The sequence below is a fragment of the Neomonachus schauinslandi genome, chromosome 6 (assembly GCF_002201575.2).
Source record: "Neomonachus schauinslandi chromosome 6, ASM220157v2, whole genome shotgun sequence".
Classification (NCBI taxonomy): domain Eukaryota; kingdom Metazoa; phylum Chordata; class Mammalia; order Carnivora; family Phocidae; genus Neomonachus; species Neomonachus schauinslandi.
The window spans coordinates 81926596-81948960 of NC_058408.1; the positions used below are offsets into that span (position 1 = coordinate 81926596).

Genomic DNA, 22365 nt, shown 5'->3' on the forward strand with positions numbered 1-22365 from the left:
GGACTCCTGGACTAGGTTAGAGCCTCCAGCTAAAGGTTTCCGCAAGTACCCTTATAATAACTTCTGACACCAGCTACCCAGAGTTAGGCCAGACTTCATAGGTTAAGAGCACAGAGAGCACAGCTTCCTACAAGACTGCCTTCAGACCCCAGATAAAAATTTGGGGGGGGGGCTCCAGGTCTCTCTCATAACCAGCTGGCTATTAGTTTGGGGGTTCCCACTACTCCTTCAGGTTCAATAATTTATAAAGACAATTCAGGAGCATGTTACAACTTTTTTTTTTTTTTTTAAAGATTTTATTTATTTGACAGACAAGGAGAGAGGGAACACAAGCAGGGGGAGCAGCAGAAGGAGAAGCAGGCCTCCGGCAGAGCGGGGAGCCCGATGCAGGGCTCGATCCCAGGACCCTGGGACCATGACCTGAGCCGAAGGCAGACGCTTAACGACTGAGCCACCCAGGCGCCACCATGTTACAACTTTTTTAAAAAGTGCTTTTATTTATTTGAGAGAGCACAAGCAGTGGTATGGGGGCGGGGCGGGAAGGGCAGAGGGAGAGGGAGAAGCAAACTCCCCCACTGAGCAGGGAGCCTGACACGGGGCTTGATCCCAGGACCTAGATGGTGACCTGAGCTGAAGGCAGACACTTAACTGACTGAGCCACATAGACGCCCCTACATTTATCTTTTTAAGTTTTATTTAAGTAATCTCTATACCCAACATGGGGTTGGAACTCACCACTGGGAGATCAAGTCGCATGTTCCTCTGACTGAGCCAGTCAGATGCCCCAGGAACATGTTACACTTAGGATTACAATTTTATTATAGCAAAAAATAAAAACCAAACCAGCCATAGGGAAAGACACATAGGGAGAGGTCTGGGAGAGTCCCACACTTGAAGCTTCTGTTGTCCCCTCCCAGTGGAGTCAGAACACCTCACCCTCCTAGCACATGGCACATTGGTGTAGACACTACACAGAGTATTGCCAACCTGGGAGGCTCACCCGCTTCTGCGTCCTGAGTTTTTATTTGGGTTTCATTATGTAGGCCGTGAATCTCCAGCTCTCCTCCCCTCTAATTCACTTCCTCCCCAGGGGTATCACCTAGATCAAAGTCCCAACCCTCTAACCACAATGTTGGTCTTTCTGGCCTGGCCAGCCCCCATCACCAGGGGACTGCTTAGCATAATCTGTCAGGACTCACCATGAGTAAGAGCCATGGCTGTCACGCCTATCCCTCCCTAAGACTGGGGACAGAGGCAGCCACTTTTATTACACATCCTTGTATGTGCCTTCTCTTACGCCTCTCAATTTGTAAAGTTATTTTATGTCTGCTTTCTGACCAAGGTTTTGTCTTTTTATTTTTTTAAAGATTTTATTTATTTCAGCGAGAGCGAGTGAGCGCAAGCATGAGCAGGGGGGAGAAGCAGCAGAGGGAGAAGCAGACTCCCCACTGAGCAGGGAGCCTCATGCTGGTCTCCATCCCAGGACTCTGGGATCATGACCCCAGTGGAAGGCCGACTTGCTTAACCGACTGAGCCACCCACGTGGCCCTGTCTTTTAAATTCAAACTACCATATATTTCCAGAGACTGTAAGACAACTCATGTTTTCAATTTTTTTCAATCTCTTTTATCCGTTTTTTTCCCAATATTCGCTCAGCTTAATTTTCTTCCACCCCTCATGAAACTATATTGTAATATTCTTTGACACTGAATCACTAGATTATGGTGCTTGCTGCACAGATTGTGAGCAATCTCAGTTCCATTCAAACGAGGCACAAGTTGCCTTTATTATACAAGAGTAGGAAGAAGCATTTGTCGTCAGCCCCTTCCATCTCTATTTGACACAGCAAGAATGTCAGCTACCAAGTCTTTAGAGTATGTACACGACAGCCACGCACCACCTTCGCTACGTCACGCTCAGCGGCTTCTGAGGAAGGGCGAGATCCCCCACAAATCCTGACACCAACGCACACCCCACCCCGAGGCGCCTGGGCGGCGGCGCCTAACCCCCTGCGCAGGCGCAGAAGCGGCGCGGGCTCCGCTGCTCAGGCACTGCCGCGGACGTGCCGGAGGACCTCGCGCTGCTGGGGCCGGAAGTGCGTGCGCTCGGCCTTTTCGCGTCCCTCGCGGCGAGCGTCAGGGCGCAGTGGCGTGGTCCGCGCTGAGGGTTCACGGCCAACTGCTTCTTCGCCGGCCCCGACGCCGCCGCGCTCGCTGCTGCTCCTCGATCGAGGGAAGATGGTGGGCCGGAACAGCGCCATCGCCGCCGGTGTCTGCGGGGCTCTTTTCATCGGGTACTGCATTTACTTCGACCGCAAGAGACGGAGTGACCCCAACTTCAAGAACAGGCTTCGAGAACGTGAGTGGGTCACCTCGGCCCCGGGCCCGCAGCGTCCGTCCGCCTGTCCTTCGCCGCCGCGGCCGCCTCCGCGTGCCTGCTCCCCGCTGCCCACTCGCGGGGCCGTGGGGGGAGTTGGGGGTGCCCGGCAGAAAAAGGCGGCGGCGCCGGCTGCGCGCTCCCGGTGTCGCTCCCGGCTCTGGTGCCCTGCAGGATTCCCTCCATTTTGGAGGGACGATTTTTCCCATTTTGTCTTCCCCAACCGCTTGTCGTCTGAACGCACTCCCGTTTGTATTGTAATTTCGGTGTGTGGGGGGTTGGGGGGGGGGCTCTTTTTGCCTTTCACCTTTTTAAACCTTTCTTCTTAACTCGAAGTCGTGTGTTTTGTCTTTTACGAATTTGTGCTTGAAACCAGATGCGTAAATCAACGGTATCGTTGCTGCATTCTTAAACCCTCTTGGTAGCTTCGCTGAAAATGCTTCCAAGATATGAGTGAATGCTATAGAAATTGCAGGGGAGTCCAAAGGGCTGCGCTTCTCCTGTGGCTCAGTCTTATTTCATACCTGCGACATCTTTTAAGAGAGGTTCACATGAGGGAAATCATGTCACCAAAACCATTGTGGTTTTTGAATTTCGGAGGCCTTATTCGCAGCAGTGGAAGAGTGAATTTGTTGAGATAAGTAATTTTGTACCTATCTAGGTTGCTCAGTCAAAATAATGTCTAAAATTAAAATTGAGGGGCACCTGGGTGGCTTGTTTGGTTGAGCATCCGACTTGGTTTCAGCTCAGGTCATGATGTCAGGGTCGTGAGTTTGAGCCCCGCATGGGGCTCCCTGCTCAGCGGGGAGTCTGCTTCCCCCCCCCCGTTTGCCCCTCTCCCCACTTGTGCAATTTCTTTAGAATAAAGAAATCTTTAAAAAATAGCGTTAAAATTGATACCTAAGTTATTAAAGCCGGGACGTTAGGAAGGCGTGATTATCTTAATGAATGCTTAGTATTTAATGAAGCAGTAGTAAATAATTTTAAGTGTTCAGGAGCCCCAGGTGGCTAGTGACCTAGCCTCTTGGGGGTATAGGTATAAGATGACCTTACACGATCTAGAATATCACATCTAATTCTAGTTATCTTATGTTTTAGGAAGGAAGGTATACAGAGAATTTATTTTATTTACAGTTAGATAGACTAATGGAAAGAATGCTATTTTGGATTCAGACACTCAGTTTTCCAGGCCCAGGTGAGTCACAGATTAGCTGCATAATTTTAGACTTCCTGAATCTTAATTTTCATAGCTCGTAAAATCAGGTATTGTCGCCTGCCTCTGGTTGTTTTTGTGAAGACTGAGCTGTTTGAAGTGCCCACCACCATTCCTGACAGAGAGCTAGCCCCTCCATAAATGCTGGCTGTAAGCATAGCTAGAAATTCAGATCATTTTTGGTAGTTTCAATAATAGCTGGAGGGGTGGTGGTGGTGGCATAGCTACAGAGCGCAGTAAAGAGTGGATTAATCCTTTCTTCCTTTGGAAACACTGCAGTCTATTAGAAATCTTGAGAAAACTCATTTTTGGTTGAAGAAATCATAGAAGCTGTCATTTTAAGCAAATTGAGAGATTATTTTCAAAATCCCTTTTCCGTCATCTTCAGTCCATGAATTTTTTTCTAACGTTTGCAGTGGCCTCATGATCTCAGTTGACAGGCTTGAATGATGAACTGAGTAACCCTGGATGAGCGACTTAAAGCTTTAGTTTTCCTCTTTTTTTTTTTTTAAAGATTTTATATATTTATTTTTGACAGAGAGACAGCGAGAGAGGAAGCACAAGCAGGGGGAGTGGGAGAGGGAGAAGCAGGCTTCCCGCGGAGCAGAGAGCCCGATGCGGGGCTCGATTCCAGGACTCTGGGATCATGACCTGAGCCAAAGGCAGACGCTTAACAATTGAGCCACCTAGGCACCCCTCGTTTCCCTCTTTTGTAAAATGTTGTAATACATAGGGAGTTTAGTATAAAGTCCCTGACACATGGTAATTGATGGCTGCTATAGATTATTTATGAATATAATTATTATTTGACCTTTTCTTTAGGAAGTAAAACTTGTATTCAGAGTAATTCTGCAATCTGTAAGTTCATGTTTTATGTGTATTTTTGAAAGTAGACAAAGTCTGTTTTAACTTGTTAGGTTTACACAGTAGCACTTGGGACTGATTTCTAGTAAATACTGATGAGTCAAGGTTTAATTTTGCTCACTGAATGTTTAACTCCATGATTTTTCAGTCTGTTACCATCTTTTATTTTATTACAGAGATAGTATAATAACTGATAAGGTAACAAGTAAATTGTCTTATGAAACTAAAGCTAGAATTTTTTTTTTTTAAGATTTTATTTATTTATTTGAGAGAGAGAGAATGAGAGAGAGAGAGAGCACATGAGAAGGGAGAGGGTCAGAGGGAGAAGCAGGCTCCCTGCCGAGCAGGGAGCCCGATGCGGGACTCCATCCAGGGACTCCAGGATCATGACCTGAGCCAAAGGCAGTCGCTCAACCAACTGAGCCACCCAGGCGCCCTAAAGCTAGAATTTTAATCTTATGCTAGAAATTTAAAGCAACTAATCTTAAAATTTGGTAATTGTATCAAACACTCAAAAACGATCACTCTCCACCCACCACATTAAAAAAAAAAACTCTAAGATTGGATAATGAAACTAAGTTTCTCTCTATTGGGTTTCATCATTATTGTCATTTTCCATAGATCTGGTTTAGCAAACTGTATTTCTCTGTTTATTCCACAAACTTGCCATGTTCATTTCTGAGGTGCCTTTTATTTTTATGGGAATGTCTTCACTTCTGTTAGAAGGTAGCAGAGGGATAGTGAAGTATTTCCCAAACTGAGAAGGCACTTTGAGACTGGAAAATGAAGCAGGTGACTCCATACAGTTTACAATTTTATATAGCGTAACTTACTGACGGGGGAGTGGGCAGATGACGATCCAGCTGCACAGTTACTCTCCACAAAGTCCAGACCTTGGTCCACATTTCTAGAGTGAGGGCACTAGCAGAAGAGCATTGTTGCAGGATCAAAGGATTTGCACGCAAGCACCTAAATGACAGCTAACCTTTTATTACCTATTGTGGCACTACCTGTGCATCAGGAAGGAGAGAGACTGTTATCTCTCACAGATTCATGGGAGGCCAAAGAAAGCCTCCCCCAGTCGTGGCCTTGGGCCTCTCTAAGATACGTACAGGAATCTCCAAGGGACCTGGAACATACAGCCCCAAGAGAGGTCATCCAGTGCGCAGGAACAAGATGGAAGGCCAAAGACAGAGTCAGTATTGTCCACATTCTTACAGCTTCTCTACAGAGTGCGGTGGCAATACAGAATTATGTTTGAGGGCACATGTTCTGAAACTCAGCTGCTTGGCTTTGAATTGCCCCTCTACCACTTATTAGTTGTGACCTTGGTAAATGTTCTCGTCTGTAAAATGGAGATCATGATAGTACTTGTTTTAGTGTTACTGTGATGATCAAGTAAGCAAATTAATAACCTTTAGAATAGTGTCTGACCCCGTAGCATCTAAAACTTACTGGGTGCTTAATCTTTTTTTTTTTTTTTAAGATTTTATTTATTTGTTTGACAGAGACAGCAAGAGAGGGAATACAAACAGAGGGGGAGTGGGAGGGAGAAGCAGGCTTCCCGCAAAGCAGGGAGCCCGATGCGGGGCTCGATCCCAGGACCCTGGGACCATGACCTGAGCCGAAGGCAGATGCTTAGCGACTGAGCCACCCAGGCGCCCCACTGGGTGCTTAATCTTAACATCTCAGTGTTCCTTTATCTTCATGTCTGCTGCTTCTGTGAAGTCGTCCATGTCCACAGTCTTAGTAGTCTTCTTCTGGCACTAGTGAAATTCAGTAATTAGTTAACCTAGTATGGTAGCATTCATTATTTTCTGCCTAAGAACGGCCAAATGAAAACCTTAAACAAATTGAGGGTAGAATGTTACGGTTCTGTTTCCCTACAGTTAGTTGCCCGAAGGTGAACACCTGAGGAAAGGTAGTTTGTTAGAAAAATAGGCAGTCTTCAAGTCTATGTATAAGATCAGCTTATTTAATGTACTTTTTGTGGTTGAAACTGCTAGAATTGTATTTAAGCCTTAGAGTTGTAGCACTTTAGGTGTTTTGGGGGTTGGAGTTGGCAAGAGGTATGGGTGTGGTTAAACCCAGTTTGTTAGGGTAGATAAGTTTCCTGGACCACAGTAAATTAACCCATCTCACTGCAGTTAGGCAAACAGGTCACTGTCTCTAGTCATGCATTGATTGAGACTTGAATTTGTAGAACACTTTAAGGTTTTCAGAGGACATTTGCTTGTTTTATGAAGCTTTTGTTTCTCACAGTGGTGGTTAAACGTGCCTTATCTTTAGAGAGCTTAAGAGATTTATTTGTCAGAGATCACCCAGGTAATAAGTATTAGAGCCTTAACGTTTTTAGCTATGCCACAGTCTCCGTGTTACTGGTACGTTTTAGTGACTTGGGAAACTTTAGATACTTAGCATAGCACAACTCCTTAGCCGAGTTGCTGGTAGTGAACTATCTTAATACCAGATACTTGCTGAAGTAGTTCATTACCAACTCCTCATACGGTACATTATAAATCAGACACTGTTAAAAAATACTTTACATGCATTAACTCATTTAATCTTCACAACAGCTCTGTGAAGCATGTATCATTCTTAGGCCAGTTTTACATAAGAGGAAAGTGAGGTACAGGTTACTCTAACTTGCCCAAGGTCCCACTGACACTAAGAAGAGCTGGGATATAAAACAAGCTTGAGCTTCCCCTGTGCTAACACCCTTTCAAATGGAGTATATCATTAAATAGCAATTTATTTTTTACTTTTTGAAAAGTTTTTAAAGATTTTATTTATTTGAGAAAGAGAACAGCTCAGCCTGTGGGAGGGGGGAGGAGCCAGAGGTGGAGGGAAAGGGACAAACAGACTGCACTGAGTGCAGAGCCCAACGCAGGCCATCCCATGACCCTGAGATTATGCCCTGAGCCAAAACCAAGAGTCAGAAGCTTAACTGAGCCACCCAGGAGCCCCTATAGCAATTTAAAATATTGTTAGTGTCCTTTATTGATTTGGCTTAAGGGTTTTAAGATTTTAAACGTCACTTACTTTTGAGATATGTAGTGTTGCTTTTTCGAATCAAAAACAAGACAAAAAACTAAACAGTTTACAGAGTGTAGGCAGAGGGTTTTTTTCTTAACCAGCCAGCAGTAGTTAAGAATTTTGCAGTGCATTTTTAAAAAAATTAAAAAAAAAAATTTTAAAGACTTTATTTATTTGACAGAGACACACAACACAGCGAGAGAGGGAACACAAGAAGGGGGGAGTGGGAGAGGGAGAAGCAGGCTTCCCATAGAGCAGGGAGCCGGACGCGGGGCTCTATCCCAGGACGCTGGGATCATGACCTGAGCGGAAGGCAGACACTTAACGACTGAGCCACCCAGGTGCCCCTGCGGTGCATTTCTGAATACTGTCTTCCTACCCTCTTTTTTCTCATTTAGGAATGTCAGATAGCTTTCAACTTTCAGTAAAGATTGAACCTGTTATATTTCAGTAATAAAACTTTCTAACAGCTGTGGTTTAATTCTTGCTTGTGTTTCATGTCCTGTGTAGCTGGGGGGGGGGGCGGGGCTTGCTGTGCTTATGGCAATTAATCACCTGTTAGAATTGTCTCCATCTTCAAAATTGCTGATCTTGGTGCTCCAGAGGGAAGGAAAAAGCTCTTGCCCAGAAATGTCATATTGTCCATGGCTCATTGACCGGAACTCAGACCCTGACAAATCACAAGGAGACGAGAATAGGAGAGCCCTACTCTGGGATGTTTTACAAATAGAATGAATGACTGCCACAGCAGTTTGACTTCTTTTGATGCCCATTTTAATAATGGTAAAATGAAAATACTCCATTTCTTGCAGGAAGAAAGAAACAAAAGCTTGCCAAGGAGAGAGCTGGACTTTGCAAGGTAATCTGTTTTTTTGTTTATATTGTATTTATATATGTTATAGAAATAACGATTTTAAAATCTACTTCAAGTGTGTTTTGAGAAAGCTAGTTGATACCAGGCATTGATTTTCTATTTTAAAATACAATTTTTTTTTTTTTTTTTGGAATAGTTAATTCAGTTCAACTGCAGATTGTCTGGTCCATCATTATTTCCCCCCTTCTTGGCCCAAATAGCAGACAACTTATTACATGAGCAATATTTAAGGGGAAATAAGCTGATAGTCTCCAGAAGACAATTCTACCAAACGGTTCAAGTTTTCTCACTCAGCTGCTTCAAAATAATACAATAAAACATTAATTTAATTTTCCTTCCTTCAGTTTCTTTTAAAAGAACCACATGCTATTTGTTTCAAAAGTTATATAGGATTATTCATACCACTGATCCAGAATCCTACCACATGGCAAATTTTTTACCTTGATGTTATATGTACATGTAGATAAAAATCTTTTTTCTTTTCATAGATCCTATGTTCATGATTATTTTTAATGACTACATAGGTTTTTCTGCTTGATAAAAAAAATGTTCTGTGACATGTGTAAGTAAAGTAAGTAAATGTTAATCATTGCACATATAGCTTTTCTTTTTTATTAAAATTAGTTCCACTGTCTGGATTCCCAGGACTTGGACTACAGGATCAGTCCTGGTTCTTTTTTTTTTTTTTATTCATTTGAGACAGAGATACAGAGAGAGAGAGCATGAGCAGGGAGAGAGGCAGAGGGAGAGGGAGAAGCAGGCTCCTCCCCGCTGAGCCAGGAGCCCGATGTGGGGCTCGATCCCAGGACCCTGGGATCATGACCCGAGCCGAAGGCGGACGCTTAACCATCTGAGCGACCCAGGTGACCCAGTATTGGTTCTTTTTAAAGTAAGTTGAGGCAAAGAAAAATTAAATCAGAAAATGTTACATTTTGTTATTTTGAAACAATCAGGTAATTAATTAACACAGCTAAGTGACTGGACACAGTAATAGTGAAACTAAGAGTCAACCACTTTGTTCTCTTATGTCTACAGTACCTTTCTGAAATACATGTTCGTAGTGTTTCAGTAGCCTTTTCTTTCTAAGGACCTGGGAAGGTAGATACAGACATGCATCAGTGTGTATTTTTAGATTCAAGAATAATCAAATTCTTGCCTGTGCTGGGATAGTTGATGACAGGTGCCTCTACTTTCAGAAATTTAAATTTTTGCATCTGTGTTGGTAATGAGAGTGTATATAATATTAATCAGGAACCAAAAACTTCCATTAATAGAAGTCTAGGTTTTTTAAAAGAATAGGATTTTTTAATAGTAGGTTTATGTTTTTTAATAAGTCATATAGCCGATGGCATTATATGTTACCATAATCTGGTAATATGTAACAAACTATGAAACAAAAACAAGAAATGCAAACCTACTTAAATAAAGCTGCTTTGTAATAGCAAAAAAATTTAGAAGTAGTTCATGTGCAACAAATAGATCATGATTAAGCAATCCTATTTCTCAATGGAATATTCTTTTACTTTTAGATGCAGTAAAATCTATACAAAATAATACTGGGTCAGAAGAAAGTTGATTACAGTTACATAAAAATATAAAAATGGTAATCAAAATAGTATAAATAGTAAAGTGCCTATTTTATGATAGAGAATTGTATTCATTTTTTACTTTAGGTTTGATGTACAGCCTTCTGAGAACTGTTCTAGTATCAGTTTGATCAATAAGTATTTTTTTCTTATATTCATTTAAATGTAGATACTAAACTAATGCTTGTAAGTATTGAAGAGTAGATTTCTTTTTATCATTTTTTATAATGAGTTAGTTTTTTGTTGTTTTGTTTTTAGTGGCATGATCTTCTGTGTATTGGTTATGTCCCCAGCATAATTTTGGTATCAGTTATTAACTACTGTGTTTCCAAACAGTTACCTGACCTTAAAGATGCTGAAGCTGTTCAGAAGTTCTTCCTTGAAGAAATACAGCTTGGTGAAGAGTTGCTAGCCCAAGGTAAGTCATTAAAAGATGAGGAAATTAGAATTCTTCACAGTAACTATAAATTTATGGTGATAAGGGGCTTTTTTTGGTGTAGTGTAGCAGCTTTTAAAAAAGTTACTCCAAATATTTCAAGACAAGTCATTTACTAATGAGAAAATTATTTCATTTAAGAGTGGCTCTAGGGGCACCTGGGTGGCTCAGTCGGTTAAGCGTCTGACTCTTGATTTTGGCTCACGTCATGACTTCGGGGTCCTGAGGTGGAGCCTTGCCTCGGTCTCTCTCTGCAATATGTAAATAGTAACTGAAGGAGTGTGATCTAGGCATATACTACTACTTCATCTAATCTTCAGGTCTTTTCTAATGTTTATAGGAAGGAATGGCTAATACAAGTCCCAGAGAAGGTTAATTTACGTGTCAGGGTCACACAGTGAGTTCATGGTGCTTGATTTCAGGACCAGCCAGTGATCTGAATCTGATCTAGAGCTTAGGCTTTGTGCTTTACATATTCAATTAAGGATTAAGGTTCTTTTTTTTAAAACATTACTATTAGTGAAGTTAAAATGATGAAACTGACATATTTGAGAACTATAATTCAGTAATTCAGTCTTAAATGTATTTATAAATTTTTAGTGACAAATGAGCTTTTATTTATTTTTAAAGATTTTTATTTATTTGACAGAGAGATAGAACACACAAGCAGGGGGAGCGATCAGGGCAGAGGGAGAGGGAGAAGCAGGCTCCCCGCTGAGCAAGGAGTCTGATGCGGGGCTTAATCCCAGGACCCTGGGATCATGACCTATGCCATAGGCAAACGTTCAGTGGACTGAACCACCCAGGCCGCCCCAGCTTTTACTTATTTTTAAAAGATTTATTTATTGAGACAGTGTGTGTGCGCAGGGGACTCTGGGGGTAGGAGAAGGGGCAGAAGGAGAGGGAGAGAAAAAGTCTTAAAGCAGTCTCCACGCCCCAGTGCAGAGCCGTCAGGCTCCATTCCAGGACCCTGAGACCATGACCAGAGCTGAAGTTGAGTCTGATGCTTAACTGACTGCACCACCCAAATTAGCTTTTATTTCAAAAGTAACTTTGAAGTATTTGCTATCATTAATAAAAACGATACTAGGTGTCAAATTTTCTTATGATCATTGCTTTATCATAGATTTAGATAGTATTGAAATACATGATGTAGGTCATTTGTGGTTTTTTATTTGTTTTTATGGAAAGGATTAAAGGTTTGAGGTGGTGGTGACATGTTACTTTTTGTCTTGTCTCCCCCTTCCCAGTAATTTCTTGCTTTGCTTTTTACTTTAGGAAACAGTTATCTTATTTGGATGGCATAGTAGGCTGATAATATTTATAAATAAAAATGGAAATGCCTTACTAGAAAACAATTTTGGCCTTTTTACCCCATAACAATAAGAAACCTGAGGTTTATAATGATTTTTTTTTTTAAGATTTTATTTGACAGAGAGAGACAGCGAGAGAGGGAACACAAGCAGGGGGAGTGGGAGAGGGAGAAGCAGGCTTCCAGCCACGCAGGGAGCCCGATGTGGGGCTCGATCCCAGGACTCTGGGATCATGACCTGAGCCGAAGGCAGACGCTTAACGACTGAGCCACCCAGGCGCCCCAGAAACCTGAGGTTTAATCATGGGGTAATAGTAAAGCACTTAAATCTTCATAGACCTCGTTTGAGGTTTGAGAGACTCTGTTACTTTAATATTTGAAAAGAAAGCTGCATATATAGGAATATGTGTCGAAGATATAGGTTGTAGTATTTCATTTCATGCAAACATTCTCAAAATATTTTGTTTATGCTCATAAATAAAGAGGTCTATTTGATACTATCAAAATATTCTTTCAAAATAGAAACACTTTTAATTAATTAATTTATTTTAAGATTTTACTTATTTGGGAGAGAGGGAGAGCGAGCAGGGCATAGGGAGAGGGAGAAGCAGACTTCTTGCTGAGCAGGGAGCCCGATGTGGGGCTTGATCCCAGGACCCCAGGATCGTGACCTGAGCCGAAGGCAGATGCCTAACTGACTGAGCCACCCAGGCACCCCAAGAATCACTATTTTAAATTATTTTACTCACAGTCGAACATATTAGAAAAAAGTACACTCATAATAACTTCTGTTTGGATTGTCTTGGAGATCTGTGCATTGTGGCCATCTGTTGACTTAGCTGTCAGCTCCAGATTGAGAAGGACAATAACTCATGGTGGCTGGGAGGAAGGCCAGGGAAGGATAGGCAAGAGTTACTCATTTTCCCAAGCTCACGTTCCACACTTTAGCTCAGCACTGTCCAGAGGGTTACTTAACTCTGTCAAGCTGCCTTTCTTGTGGAAACTACCAACCGAACCTGAGGTGGTTAGATTTAGGGAAAAAGTCAACATCAGAGTAAGTCATGTGAAAGCATGAGTGATGTAGGCAGTGAACTTCATTGGTTGGCGGTCTCCTCCATCTGGGGGTCTTCCATAAGCATAATTTTTTTTTTTTTTTTTTTTTTTAAGATTCTTTTATTTATTTATCTGACAGAGAGAGACACAGCGAGAGCAGGAACCACAAGCAGGGGGAGTGGGAGAAGGAGAAGCAGGCTTCCTGCTGAGCAGAAAGCCCGATGCAGGGCTCGATCCCAGGACTCTGATCGTGACCTGAGACGAAGGCAGATGCTTAACAACTGAGCCACCCAGGCGCCCCATAAGCATAATTCTTTTAACTGAGCCAGATCTCATCTCAGGATGATGTGAACGGGCCCAGGTCTGCAAGTGCAGAGAGGAAACTGCATTGAGTTGCTGTGGTGGTTCATTAACTGTTGCCAGTGTATTTAGAAATGTTAGGTGGTGTCTTGGGATCCTGTGTTCTACACATAACAATCCGGAAGCAGCTCTGTTTCCATTTAATTATCAGAATTAATATCCCCAGGCAACAGTGTTGTAATCCCTTATATTGCCTGTAAATTCAGTGGTATGAGGATTCAGTGGCCAAGTGGCATCTTAATTTCCAAGTCATTGGAGCCATCGTGTCCCCCCATTGGAGGTCTTTCATGCAGAAAGAACTAAGTCTTTTGTATATTCCATTTTTAATGCTTTGTAGAGTTCTGCTTTCTTCAGTTTGAATACCTCAGTCCTTAGATTTTCTCAAGTGAAATGTTACAGCAAGCAATGCCTCTTCTTCATATACCATTCTTCAGTCCCTTATATGGTCACGTTCTTATTCAGGGTTGGAAGACTTGGTGTCCATTGTAGGATAAATTAAAAGAAAATCCTACCACTCAGAGATAATTGCTATTTTGTTACCTGCTTCTTGCCACTTGTTAGTATGACTTTTTCCTACTAGCATCACTGTCTTAAAAAGATTTTTTTTTTTTCCTTTTTTGAATTTGCATGTGATAACATTCAAAATAGTATAAGGGATTAATCTAAAGTGAATTTGGGCCTCCTTTCCACCTCAGTCCCCAGTCTTCCAGTTCTTTTCAGAAAAGTAGTGTTCCATAGTTAGCAGTCTTTTTTTAAGATTTTATATATTTGACACAGAATGAGAGTGTACGCGAGCAGAAGCAGGGGGAGTGGCAGGCAGAGGGAGAAGCAGGCTCCCCGATGAGCAGAGAGCCCTATGTGAGACTTGATTTAGGACCGTGAGATCATGAGCCGAAGGCAGACACTTAATCGACTAAGCCACCCAAGCACCCCATAATTAGCAATTTCTTACATAATTTTTCAGAAATATTCTAAGTTTATAAATAGTAATATACTTGGACATTTCTGCACTTTAATTTCTCCCTTTTTGTATGTGTTTTGAAGACACTTTCATATCAGTACCTGTGATCTGATTCGTTTTTGTTAATGCTCTTAAAATATTCAGTTCTATGAATGTACTGTAGATTATTTCCAAGTTTTTACTTGTGTGATGTTTTTGGTCAGTATCGCTTGGAGATACAGTGAAGGCTTTAGAGTTGAATTTTTGACAAAGGCAAAGGCTTTTCAGGTCACATGTTATTTTTATGTAAATCTTTCAGGCGAATATGAGAAAGGTGTAGACCATCTGACAAATGCAATTGCTGTGTGTGGACAACCACAGCAGTTGCTCCAGGTGTTACAGCAAACTCTTCCACCACCCGTGTTCCAGATGCTTCTGACCAAGCTTCCAACAATTAGTCAGGTAAGGATTTGAAATGTTAAAAAAGTGAGTAGAATCTGAGAATTCAGTGTTTTAGGGACATTGACATTTAAAAATTAGTCTAGTGAACATGATGAAATTATGAAACCCATTCATTCCTTGGAATCAAAGTAGAATTGGAGATAGTGGTGCTTGAAATTTTTCTTTTCCTAAGAATATTGGAGTGAGTGAGCATAAGATCTAGTCATTGTGCCCTACGTGTGGATCAGGATACGTTCGTCTCATAGTATGAAATCTCAGGCCTTGGTATTCAAATACCAAAATTCAGGCCACTCTCAGCTACTTTCTGAAACTAGCTTTCTATCGACTCTTGTGAGCCCATGCATTCAGTTATGTGGCCTGGCATAGGGGGCTGAGATGTCATAGCCTGAAATTAGATCATAAAGGATTGTGGATACCCTCTGACCTCACTTGTCTAAAGGCCCCAGTGCTTCTGCTTCTGCCAAGGTGGGCTTTGAGCTTGGAGTTATTTGACTACATCTCCAATCTATATTGAACAGAACACCATTTGTATAAAAGAATATATATAACTTAATTCATTAAAGTGCATTTTGTTCATTTTTAATTTTTTCCAAGGAACCGAAATGAATCTATTTTTTGTAATAGTTTGTTTATTCATGTGTTAATTTCCACAGTTGGTGTGATTTAAAATTGGTTATTTCTTTTTTTTTTTTAAGGTTTTTAAAAATTTATTTATTTGAGAGACAGAGAGCATGAGAAGGGGGGAGGGTCAGGGAGAAGCAGACTACCCACCAAGTAGGGAGCCCGATGTGGGACTCGATCCCAGGACTCCAGGATCATGACCTGAGCTGAAGGCAGTAGCTTAACCGACTGAGCCACCCAGGCGCCCCTGTAATTGGTTAATTCTTGAAACTGATCTTTACTCAGATTGGAAAGGGACTGGAGAGAAAATAAAGGCCCCAAAGATTTAAGGGAAAGAGTTGATAAAACTAAAGATTTGGTCTTAATCCTTCTTACTTAGACTAATATGGTTCCTGGTCTATCTAAATCAGAATCTTCTGTTTAATATTATATGCTCTTGGAAAGGCAGCATAGCATAGTGCCTTTGGAAGATGGACCTGAGGGTGTGAGGTCTTCTGAAATGTGGATGAGTTCAGGATGAAACCTGAACTCCTCTTTATAAAAATGGCCTCCTTTACTCAGTTAACTCATGTTATCTGGAAATATTTTCAAATGCTAATTTTGGAATTACTGTATTCCTTCTTGTATGATGACTGAGCATTTTCAAACCAGAAAGGGAAATGTTAGGAGCATAGAATGACCAGTAAAGTGTTAATCAGTATTCTTAGTTTATATGGGAGTGAAAAGATATCTTGAATTTTTTTGGTTTTAGTTACATAATTGATTAACATGTAAAACAGTATAATGTATCTCTCCTTGGATTTTGAAATGCTACTAACAGTAGTGTGATCATTATTTTCTTTGATAACAGTGTTTAGAAGTGTTAAATATTGAAATCTCAGAATGGGTAAACTTTAGCAAGATCTGATTCTTTGTATACAAAGGACATTTTTTTTCCCTTAAAAAATTTTTTTAAATTGAAGTATGTTGACACACAATTTTATATTAGTTTCAAGTGTACAACTTACTGATTTGACAAGTCTGTACATTATGGTCTGCTCACCACAGGTGTTGATACTATCTGTCTGACCATACAGTGGTACTACATGATCATTGACTATATTCCTTATGCTGTACTTTTTATCCCCATAACTTTTTATCCTTGCATAACTGGAAGCCTGGACCTCTCACTCCCCTTGACTCATTTTGCCCCCACCCACTTCCTTCTGGCAACCACCAGTTTGGTGGTATGGGTCTCTCTCTCCTTTTTTTGTTTGTTCATTTGTTGGTTTTTAGATTGCACATATAAGTGAAATCAGATGGTGTTTATCTTAGTGAAATAACACTTATCATAATATCCTCTAGGTCCATCCATGTTGCAAATAGCAAGATCTCATTCTTTATGGCTGAATAATAGTCCGTTGTATATGTTTACCACTTCTTTATCCGTTCATCCATTGATGGACACTAATGTTGCTTCCATATCTTGGCTGCAGTAAACCTAGAGGTGCATACATCTTTCTGAATTACTGTTTTTATTTTTTTTCTTTTCTTTTTTTTTTAAGATTGTATTTATTGGAGAGAGAGGGAGAGCACTAGAGGGAGAGAGAGCGAGTGAGCAGGCATGACTGGGGGGCAAAGAGAGAGGGGAAAGCACGTGCAGGGAGTGATACAGACTGGGATCATGAGCTGAGCTGAAGGCAGACGTTTACCCGACTGAGCCACACAGGTGCCCTGTATTTTCAATTTTCTTTGGGTAAATAACCAGCAGTGGAATTACTGGATCATACGGTATTCCTATTTTTTAATTTTTTGAGAAACCTTCCTGCTGTTTTCCACAGTGGCTGCACCAGTTTGCATTCCCACCAACAGTGCATGAGTGTTCCTTTTTCGCCACATCCTCGCCAACACTTGTTATTTCTTGTCTTTATGATTCTGGGCATTCTGACATGTGTGAGGCAATATCTCATTGTGCTTTGATTTGCATTTCCTTGGTGATTAATGGTGTTGAGCATCTTCTCATGTGTCTGTTGGGAAAATGTCTATTTAGGTCCTTTGCCCATTTTTAGTTGGATTATTAGGTTTTTTTCCTCGTGTTGAGTTGTATGAGTTCTTTCTATATTTTGGATGTTAATCCCTTATTAGATATATCATTTACAGATGTCCTCCAATTCATTAGGTTGCTTTTTCATTTTGTTGGTTTGCTTTGCCATGTAAAAGCTTTCTATTTTGGTGTAGTCCCAATAGTTTATTTTTGCTTTTGTTTCCCTTGCCTGAGGAGACATACCTAGAAAAATGTTGTTAAGGCCAGTGTCCAAGAAGATTACTGCCTATGTCTTCTAGGAGTTTTATGGTGTCAGGTCTCACGTTTAGGTCTTTTTTTTTTTTTTTTTTTTTTAAATTTATTTGCGAGAGAGAGAATGGGAGACAGAGAGCATGAGAGGGAGGAGGGTCAGAGGGAGAAGCAGACTCCCTGCTGAGCAGGGAGCCCGATGCGGGACTCGATCCCGGGACTCCAGGATCATGACCCGAGCCGAAGGCAGTCGCTTAACCAACTGAGCCACCCAGGCGCCCTCACGTTTAGGTCTTTAATCCAGTTTGAGTTTATTTTTGTGCATGGTGTAAGGAAGTGGTCCTGTTTCATTCTTTTGCATGTAGCTGTACGGTTTTCCCAACACCATTTATTGAAGAGACTGTCTTTTTCCATTGGATATTCTTGCCTCCTACAAAGGACTTTTAAAAATTAAATTTTTTTTTTCTTTTTCAGAGAATTGTAAGTGCTCAGAGCTTGGCTGAAGATGATGTGGAATGAGAAAATGTCAACATAATCTCAATTAAAAATATTTTTAAAATCTTAAGTCGGAAGATGAGCAGCTCTGGGGGAAAAAGGGCAAATAGGCTTGTTATGGACTGTCCTACACTGAAATCTACCAGAGTTAATTTTTACTTTGTGTAGATCCATTCGTCTGTTTTATTTATTTTTCCCAGTGAAAAGTGTATTTTGATAGAAAGCTTTTCATTTTATAAATACACAATGAGTTACAAAATATGGATTTATTTTAGTCCTAAAACGTGCAATTAAAGTGTGTACATATAAAATCACATTACTTAAGTTGAAAATTACTCAGTGCTTAGTTTTGAAAGATAGGCAGAAAAAGTATAGGAGAAAGCTGAAGAATGCACGTTTTTTTAAGCTAGTACATTTGCTCTACATAAAAGAATTGGATGGAAACTATCAAAACTGAGCATTAAAATCTTTTGAGAGATTACTTTTTTCCATTTAATCTCTTAAATATGTGAGATGTGCTGCTGTGTTGTATTAATTCACCCCCTCCCTGTGTATTTGTCTTGAAATGTTTAGTTTTAAATCGGTGGGCTTAATGTGTTCTGGATATTTATCTCCTTGTATTTTAGATGTATGTAGTTGCAGATAGCACCAGGAATTAGATCTATGTACATCCTTAATCTAGCCATGTGAGCTTCACCAATTATTGTCTGCCCCCTTTTCTCACTTAAAAAATGAGGGAATTGGTCTGCTAATTCAGAGAAGTGGCCCTTTCAGCTTTTGGTTCTGTATAGCATCTTCAAATCCACCTTCTGAGGGATATGTTTGTTTGGACAACCAGGCCTTGCATTTTTTATACTCTGAAGTTTGCATGCTTGCCTGACTTAGTATTTCTGAATTGATCCCCTGCCCTCTTTTTTTTTTTTTAAAGATCTAACTTGTGTTGATTTTCACTGAAATCATATGGTTCTGTCATTACTCTTGTGAATCTGAAACTTAACCTTTGGGGTAACTGGGATGATAAGCTTGTAAAATGTTTGTTCCCTTTTGCTTTTATCTTCAGTGTATCTCCTTAATCCTCTTTCAGTCTGATTCATTTATCTTGTTATGGTGCGAATAAGGTGTAACCTTGTGGCTGAAGACTTGCAAAGAATGGAGATGTTCTCAAAATAGTGACATGTTATCTGCAGTCACAGATTGAACATTAGGTCTGAGAATAAAGATCCTTGATACTTACTTGTCATCTGTTGAACTGAGTAACAGTTTCTCCTTGTACACATTGCCTTTATTCTGTCTCAAAATCTAGAGCGATCCCGAAGACTTTTCCTGTCTGGTTACATATTTTACTTAATTTACTTATAAATTTCCTTAACCTTGATCTTGGGTTTTTGTTGTGGTTGGGATACAGAGGAAAGAGTTTGGAGTAAGATCTAAGTTTTTGCTTCTGGATAGCTGCATAGCCTTTGGCAGGTTATGTTACATCTCTGAACTTACCCCTAGTGTTCTCATCTATAAAATTAGAACATCAGACTACGTAACTCAGACATTTAAGGACTCTTCCTCGTGTACCTTCCAGGTTTGTGATCCTGCACTCTTAAACAGTATCTTTTTTTTTTTTTTGATGACACCCTGCCTACTCTTGTCTGGGGATAGGGAGGCAGCTAGTGCAAACATGCTGGTTAGTCATTTTTACTCATAGATCCCCAATCCAAAGCAGTGTAGTGGTCATTGGTCACACAGCTAGGAAACAGTCTTTTCGTCCTGTACTCTCCCTAGTCTGAGGGGAGTATTCAGACCAGGGGCATTCAGAATATAGAGAGGAAAGAGCAAGGGACAGACAGCTTGGCACGGAAGGAATGGACCCCCCAGAGAACCTAAGGACGAGCTGGAGGAGTGAGCAGTCAACTTAGTTTTGGGAGAGGGTATGAATGCTATAGGCCCTTGAGAATTGTAGTATAGTCCAAGCTTCGTATCACTGGGTTTTCTGAAAAGTAATCAGCTTTGATCTAATGCTTGTTGGAAAGGCTGTGCTATCTTCCCAGTGGAGCTGATAATGTGGTCATTTTCTTACTTAAATGACAGCTTTTGTGCTTTATTTTTTAATATTTTATTTATTTATTTGACAGAGAAACACAAGAGAGGGAACACAAGCAGGGGGAGAGGGAGAAGCAGGCTTCCCACCGAGCAGGGAGCCTGATGTGGGGCTCGATCCCGATCCCAGGACCCTGTGATCATGACCTGAGTCGAAGGCAGACGCTTAACGACTGAGCCACCCAGGCGCCCCAGCTTTTGTGCTTTAAAATTAGGTGCCACTTCTGAAAGGTGGTAGTTTGGTTTAAAAAAAAAAAAAAAAGCCCAAACAAGGTTTTCCTCCAGGCGCATAATTGCTCAACAGGGTTACCTATCTAAAAAGTTTTACATGGTGATCGAACCAGGAAGTAGGCATGATGTTGGCCAAATGGTGCTCAACCCAAGATTTAATTAAGAGTGATGACAGCCTGAATGTGCCCATGTGCTAATGTTGCATGCTTGTATAAAGTCTTTGGAGATGGAAACAGGTATTAGTGCACGTTGGTGTGCTTCCCTGGGAAGGAGCTGTTTGATTTCACAATTTGTACTTAAGGTGAAAGTGCACTTAAAACGGGCTTACCTGGCGCAGTGTCCGTGCTGTCTTGTTAATAACTAGAATTTACATTCACATTGAATTTATGTACATAAAATCTAGTACAGTGGGTATAGTATGCAGTTAGCAAATGTTTGAGTCCTCTTACCCCTCCATAAGGTGATTTTTTTTTTTTTACCATCTTTCTGCTTGCTTTTCTGACCTTGTCGAACCAACTTAATGGACCAGAGTATTAATGAAATATTACACAAAGTTTTGAGAAAATTAGTATACCACGCAGATGTTATACAAAATTTTCTTTCTTGTAACATAAAAAAAAAATGCTTGTGCCTCAGCTTGTTTAAGTAAATATTAAAGGGCTTGGAGAAAATTTTCGTTTGGCGTATATTTGCAGAAGTGAATTCTCAATTTGATTCACAGTGGTGGTACCTGTTTCTCGGTTAATATCCGTTGGAGAATGTTGACAGTTGTGCAGCTTCCCCAGGAGAAAGCACGTTTGCTTTTGACTCGAGAAGATTCACAGCTCCCAGGTGAAGAACCCGTGCTTTCCCGTCAGTAGGCGAGGATTCTGTGTAATAGTGGGTTCCCAACTGGAACAGGTGCCTGGAAGGAGTGTTAACACCGCTGGGCGGTAGACCTGAGCCAGGAGCATGTTATTAGTATTTTTTTAAATCAAAATATATTTATTTTAAAGATTTTATTTATTTATTTGACAGAGACACAGTGAGAGCAGGAACACAAGCAGGGGGGTAGTGGGAGAGGGAGAAGCAGGCTTCCTGCTGAGCGGGGACCCCGATGTGGGGCTTGATCCCAGGACCCTGGGATCATGACCTGAGCTGAAGGCAGATGCTTAACAACTGAGCCACCCAGGCGACCCTAATCAAAAAATATTTTTTTAAAGATTTATTTATTTTTGGAGAGAGAGTGTGAGCAGGGGAGGGGGCAGAGGCAGAGAATCTCAAGCTGACTCCATGCCCAACACGGGGCTCAATCTCACGACTCTGAGATCATGACCTGAGCCCAAATCAAGAGTCGGATGTTTAGCCAACTAAGCCACCCAGGACCCCCAAATTATTTTTACTTTCTTTTAAGTGAACCCTACCCCCCAGTGTGGGGCTCTACCTCAGGACCCCGAGATCAAGAGTCACATGCTCCACCAACTGAGCCAGCCAGGTGCCCCATGTTAGTGTTTCTAACAAGTCTCCAGGTTTTGGTGGTGCCACTGGTCTGGGGCCCTGCTGTGAATGTGGCACAGGAACACTCAGTGGTGGTATGGAAAACATAAACAGGAAGTGTTTTTTATAGCAGCCATGTTAATGTCACAGGTGATGTACTTTAGCACTCTGTAAAAATGAGATGTGTAGGGGCGCCTGGGTGGCTCAGATGGTTAAGCGTCTGCCTTCAGCTCAGGTCATGATCTCCAGGTCCTGGGATGGAGCCCTGTGGCGGGCTCCCAGGTCAGTGGGGAGCCTGCTTCTCCCTTTCCCTCTGTCCCTCCCTCTGCCTGTGCTCTCTGTCTCTGTCTATCTCAAATGAATACATCTTTAAAAAAAAAATTGAGATGTGTAATTTAAAAAGCCAGCTAACCGGTGGTAGAATGTGATTATTAAGAACACGTGGTACTCATTCTAATGCTCTGAAGCATAAAAACTATCAGTTATCAGACTTTATGTTCAAGATAGGCCAGTCTATTTAAATGTGTTTTAGGATTTTTTTCTGTAAACAGCCCATCAACTAGACACATCAGTTAAACAGAAAATACATTCCCTAAGCATTTTGGTTGCGTTTTAAAATTCTTATTTCATATTTGTGTCTTGGGGTGAATCAAATAGATTCAGGGTCTGT

At 41.2% G+C, this 22365-nt stretch overlaps 1 protein-coding gene and 1 non-coding gene across 2 annotated transcripts; both read left to right on the forward strand.

The window, feature by feature from the left end:
- Window positions 1-2054: 2054 nt before the first annotated feature.
- On the forward strand, window positions 2055-19133 carry TOMM20 (translocase of outer mitochondrial membrane 20). The gene is made up of 5 exons (XM_021696078.2): window positions 2055-2358; window positions 8302-8348; window positions 10286-10367; window positions 14370-14512; window positions 17880-19133. Exons 1-5 carry the CDS (start codon window positions 2238-2240, stop codon window positions 17922-17924), a joined length of 438 nt encoding a protein of 145 aa, XP_021551753.1. The 5' UTR covers window positions 2055-2237; the 3' UTR covers window positions 17925-19133.
- Window positions 2777-2911, forward strand: LOC123325218. The gene has a single exon (XR_006540317.1). It is a non-coding gene; the product is annotated as a small nucleolar RNA SNORA14 (small nucleolar RNA).
- Window positions 19134-22365: the final 3232 nt, after the last annotated feature.